Source organism: Rhinolophus sinicus, linkage group LG04, assembly GCF_036562045.2.
Source record: "Rhinolophus sinicus isolate RSC01 linkage group LG04, ASM3656204v1, whole genome shotgun sequence".
NCBI lineage: Eukaryota > Metazoa > Chordata > Mammalia > Chiroptera > Rhinolophidae > Rhinolophus > Rhinolophus sinicus.
The window spans coordinates 166,374,687-166,380,686 of NC_133754.1; the positions used below are offsets into that span (position 1 = coordinate 166,374,687).

Here is a 6,000-nt window from a genome sequence, read left to right on the forward strand (position 1 = left end):
TGTAATATTAATAATTGATCACTTGTTTTCCTAGTATGGAGTGTTTCATAAGGCAAGGTGATGGAGAATGATATTTGACCCTAATGAAAGACAAGACTTTCTTTACAGATAATTAGATGAGGTCGTTAAACTCATCTTCAGTTGCTCTCATCTGTATCTTCACCACTTATATACTAAAACCCATTTTATTTACAAATTCTGTAGGGGCAATTTATTTTTAAACCGCCATAATCAATTAATTTTTAGTGTTAATACCAATGAGTATTAGCAAAGTATCTGTTAGTCTAATCGCTTGAACTAGAAACAAAGAATTTTGTAGGTGGTTGTTAAAGGGCCTAGGTTCCATTTTAGCCTAGCCTCTTGGGTTGGATAATGAATCCATATTTGGATAGGGATGAATTGGTATAAAATTCTGAAGAGCTTTTTTGCGTCTTTTATAGTGTTTTCAAATGATCTGTCAGTAGTGCTATGCTGGAGTCCATAATGTGTTTTCTTTCTTTTTTCCAGTTAAAGGCATTAGGATTTCCTGAAGGACTTGTGATACAAGCTTACTTTGCTTGTGAGAAGAATGAGAATTTGGCTGCCAATTTTCTTCTACAGCAAAACTTTGATGAAGATTGAAAGGGACTTTTTTTGTGTTGTTGTTATGTTGTTTTTTTTTAATCTCACACTTCACACCAGTGCATTACACTAACTTTGTTCACTGGATTGTCTGGGATGACTTGGGCTCATATCCATACTACTTGGTATAAGATAGATTGTTGGGGGTGGGGAGGGAGGGATCTAGGATATAGGGCAGGGATCAATACCGCGCATGTCTGCTGCAATTAGCAGATGCTGCAAATCCACCGTGTGTGAAATATTATACAACCAAAAATCAGCTTTTGCAGGTCTTTATTTCTTGTATAAAACAGTAGATAACTTCCTAGGTTTCACTCTTTTTAGTGTACTAGATCCAGAAATTTAGTGTAATGCCCTGCTTTGTATCTCTTTGAGTTAACATTGGTTTCAGAAAGAATCTTTGCTACCTAGAATCTACAGTCTCTCTTTCATGGCAACACTGGATAATGGCTTTGTGAAATTGAAAACAATTTTGAAACAACTATAAACAGAAATGCCAAATTATTGATGGTTATTGTTGCTGCTTCAAATAAGTATAAAATTAATGTCAAGAAAGCCTATTCTTTCCTAGTTAAATACTTGGGGTGGGGAAAGGGAAAAGGGGACCCTTTTCTTAAAATGAAAATAATTACTGCTATTTTAAAATCTCTTGATCATTGAATGTGAGACCCTTCTAACATGATTTGAGAAGCTGTACAAGTATAGGCAGAGTTATTTTCCTGTTTACATTTTTTTTGGTTTGTTTTGGGGGGAAATTGGTAGGTGTCTAATTACTGTTTACTTCCTTGTTATATTGCAGTAAAAGTTTTAAAACCATCATTGCATGTTTGCTTTTGATGTATCCCTTTGTGAAATTAGCACCTTGGGGCCAATGGAGAAATGCAGCATTCACTCTCCCTCTCTTCCCTTCCCTCAGCAGAAATGTGTTTGTTCAGCAAGTCGTGACTTCAAACTGCTGCCTTTTTTAAAACCTACAAAATGCTGATTCAGTTCAAAATTAATGCAAATGTTTCGAAACTGGGTTTCTAATATTTGTAAATGTTTTTCCTTATTAGATAAGAATGTATGACCATTAAAGTCATTAGGAGTCTACTGCTTTCCTAAAGAGAAGGTGGACAGAACTATAATCCAGCATCTTTTATTGCATTGGAAAGACTGGTGAAGTCTTTTGGAAGGGTTGGGAGATGTGGCTGGGAAAATACTTTGGAAAATATACAATCAAGATATCTCATGGCATATTAAAAAAAATCTTAATAGCAGTGTTGGCTTTTATTTGGATTTTTTTCATCTCAGTTTTTTCTTTGGAATATCCTTCATTGGCATTATTTGATCATAAAGACTGGGTAGACGTCTACTTGTTCAGTTTTTCAAATCTATTTTCCTGAATATAAACAAGACTATTTAAAGAAATATTTTTTTTCCTACCATCTGATACTGAGTTAAGAAGATGAATTTGCACAGATTTCTCCCTGCAAATAATCCTTAGCACTGTCTGGTAATGACTTCTAAGCTTTTACGTCATGCACTCGTAACCTATCTCATGAAAATAAATGAAACCATAATTTCTCCCCGCAATGTTAATTATGCAGTTTAATCTTCATGTGTGTATTCATGAACGCAACAGGCCTTTGGACTTTGTATTACCTAATGTGTTTTATAATGAATCATGCAAAATGTCTCAGGAGAATAAAATGAGAATTCGTACATACGTTCATGTTTCAAGGCAGAACAATGAGTTGGGAAGAGGGGTGGCTTTTCTGGTCGGATAATGGAATAAGTTCATTTATGACATTTTATCAGCTACCTAATTGCTCAGAGCATAGCGAAAACTGGAAAAAAGGAGAAAAACAGCAACAGCCTCTTCCTTACGCTGGAAAGTGACAGCAGAAGTTGGTGGCATGGAACTTTTGTCCTTGGACAACAAAACTACAAATAGTGGGATTAATAATTACCAGAAAACAGTTCAGGCCAAGTTTTGACCATTCTTTACGATACCTTGTTTGTCTGCTTAAAGAACCAGCCAAGGTGCTATGAAAGAAATAGGCTTTTTGTGACCTTTTGCTGTTGTCTTTTACTTAAAAGTTTTGGTAAATCTCTTAATGTAAGTGACTATTTGACTTTGGAATTTTGCATTTGAAGTATTATGTCATCTATTTCTTGAAATGTTTTTATTGTTTAGTTGCTCTATGGAAAATGTGAGGAAGCTTAAGTTTATATTTGTTAAATTCTTATTGCCATCCTCAAGTCAAATATGTCTTTACATTGTTTAAAAATACCAAGTGTTCCACCAGATAATTTTTTCCTGTACTAGATGGCTAGGACTCTAGAGAATTAATTATAAAATATTTTAAATACATCTAGCATTGCATTTCTCATTCTTTAAAGTGATTTTGCCATGTAGAATCTTAGACTGAAATTTGGCAATGCCTCCATCACTGATACTTTTGTTTTCTTTAGTAAATGGTGAATGTAACATGTAGAAGGCACTAGGTCAGTTTTATTGGGTCTCCTGTTTTCTCAACTAAAACATCAAAAAAAGGTGGGATATTTGATGGAATATAAATCAGTGTTCCTGAGGGCGTTGGAGATTTCAGGAAATGCCCGTTTCCCCCCATACTTCCCGTCTTACAGCGCCAACCTGAGTGCTGCACAGTATCCAACCGAAAGTAAGCAGTTGAGGGAGGAAGGCCTTCCTAATAACCAAAGCCATTTTGGTGAGTTCCCTGCCGTGAGGCTCAGATACAACATGTCCTTTCAGTTGACCTCCCAGGTCCATTTTGTTTCATTTCATTCTAAGCCACAGGCCGGCAAACTCCAGCCCCATGAGCCACATCTGGCTCACTGCCTGTTGTATGGTCCATGTGCTAAGAATGATCTTTACATTTTTAAACAGTTAAAAAAACAAAAACTCAAATTTCAGTGTCCATAAATAGTTTTGAAACACAACCATGCTCATTTGTTTACACATTGTCTATATCTACTGTGCCGAGGAGGTTCAATGTTGAATAGTTGCAACAGACAAAGGCTGCAAAGCCTAAATAATTACTGTCTGGCCCTTTACAGAATGAGTTTGCCATCCCTGTTCTAATCTGTGATAACCTGTCATGTTAAATTATATGATGCTTTTTATTCTTTTTTGTCATTGGCCTCTACTTCAGGCCTTAGCCTCACTTTGGCTTGCTTGTTACTATCCCAGGTTCTTTCCAGAGTGGTACCAGTCCCATATCTCCACTGTCGAAGGAGCATGTATGGGGTGTCTTGAAATTCTTATTTGCTGTCGCCACACTGTTTCTTGCTCTCATGGTAAGATAATGAAGTTCAGCACTAAGCACCTGGCATAGTGATGAATCAACCAGAAAAGAAGTCAGGTGACTCCTTGCACTCTGTAATCAGAATTGGGGCAATGAACAGCTGGGAAAGAGTGGCTGGAACCCTGGGAGAAGTGTTGGGCCTGTTTGGGTGGCAGACTAGTTTCCAGAACTGTGTGGGTAGTGGGGATGGGACGATGTGAGGAGCAGTGATGAGGAGGCCGGGAGTGAAAGCTTGGACTTGCAAGGAAAAGGCACTGCAGGGTTTGGGGACCGTGGGAACTATGGTAGTGACAAATCGGTTGTAAAAGGCCTTCCCTATCGTGATGTGGTTAGATTCGGGAAACTGAAGAGGCTGGGAGCACCAAAGAAACATGAGTGATGACAAATTGGCTTCATAAGTAGTGCTACAAATCAAAATGAATGGAAGCATGGTCTCTGCCACTGAGCTTGAAATACTAAGACAGACTATTGGAATAGTAATGGATCCTTTAATAGCTGTAGGGTAACTTGTTTTCCAGGAGCACAAATAAGGAAATAGTCACCCAGACTCTGGCCTCGTTTCAGTCAAAAGTTTCCTTGTTGACCTAGGGCCTCCACTTTTCCATCTGGCTCAGGATGAGTTACAGAGGTGCAGGAGAGGTACCTGTCCTCAGCTCATGAGGTGACCTGGGGAACATGGCCTCAGCCCTAGCCCCAAGCAGCCTCATCTTCCCCCCAATGTTTTGTACAAGTAGGTTTGCTGTGATAATGTTGGGAAGCTACTATCCTACTAGCTCTCTAGATGGTCCTCTCGTTTCTTTCTGATCTCCACACTTAAGCACAACTCTACCAGGGCTGGGTACTGCCTACAGAATAGCTGCCTTAAGGCTCAAAGGATGTTTTGATATAGATCCTGTGTTTGGTTATTGACAGCTTTTATCTCTGTAGCAAAGTCCAAAATTGTCTCAAAACTGCTCTTACAGTGTTTGGCTGTGAATTATAGAAGCCAGTCTGGGTTTTATTTGCTTGCAATAGCAGATTAGAAGAACGTGATAAATTACTTCAAAACTGGTTACAAATTGGACGAGAATGAAGGGGGCTGATGGGGATAGGCTTGGGGTTAGGGTTCTTTTGAATGATTTTAGGAAACCTGAAATGATTTTTGCAACTTTAGGGTTCTTTGTATTCAAATTTCTTCTTGGTCAAGTAGGCCTGCTTCTGCTTGTTGGCAGCATTTTGACTAATTTTCATATAGTCTCCAGTTCCAAAGAAATTAAAAGGAAGTTAAATATTTTAACAGGTTTGTTGTTACTATAATTGTAAAATATTTTTGTATCTTTAACTGGTGGTAGAATTTTTACACCATATTTGCATTTCTGCAAAGAGCATTAACTCTTCCATCCTTAAACAATTTCAAACTTACAGAAAAGTTGTCGGAACAGCACAAAAAGCTTCCATTTACCACCACCCCCTCCCCAAACCCATTTAAGCTTTGCACTGGACCCAGTAAATGCCCACCATAGCAAAACGATCAGATCCAGTCTAACGTGCTGCATTTAGTCTCCTGTAATCCAGGCTCTTAGTCCTTCTTGATCTTTATAAATAACCTTACCACTTTTCTAAGAAGACGGTTGTCTTATAGAATGCCCCTCAGTTTGCGTTTGGTGTTTTCATGACTAGATTCAAGTTAGGCGCATTTGAAGAAGTACCACGGAAGTGTTCTGTGCTCTTTCCTGCATCCCCTGAGATGGCACACAGCATTGATTTGTCCCATCACTAGTCATGTTGGATCGTTCAACGGAGGTAGTCGTGTCTGGCAGGCTTCTCCACGGGACAGTTACTGTTTGTCCCTTTGTATTGTATAAATCTTTTATAGGGAGATACTTGGAGACTTAACATCTTATTTTGCATCAAAATTTGCCCATTAGTTTTAGTATCCACTGATATTTCTTGCCTCAATTAATTATTACTAAGATGATTGTCAAGTGGTAGTTTTCAAACGATATAATAGCTTCTGCATTTATTAGGTTGCATTCTGTATTCTGGCATTCTCTTTCCCCACTTATAATTTGCTTCCCTGTGGACTCAG

General features: G+C 38.2%; 1 protein-coding gene across 1 annotated transcript in view; it reads left to right on the forward strand.

Moving 5' to 3' along the window:
• Positions 1 to 2,977, forward strand: part of RAD23B (RAD23 homolog B, nucleotide excision repair protein) — a 43,344-nt gene extending 40,367 nt beyond the window's left edge. The window contains exon 10 of the mRNA XM_019734198.2: positions 508 to 2,977. Coding sequence (XP_019589757.2) covers positions 508 to 621 — 114 coding nt within the window. The 3' untranslated portion in view covers positions 622 to 2,977. The remainder of the gene's footprint in view (positions 1 to 507) is intronic.
• The last annotated feature ends 3,023 nt before the right edge of the window (positions 2,978 to 6,000 follow it).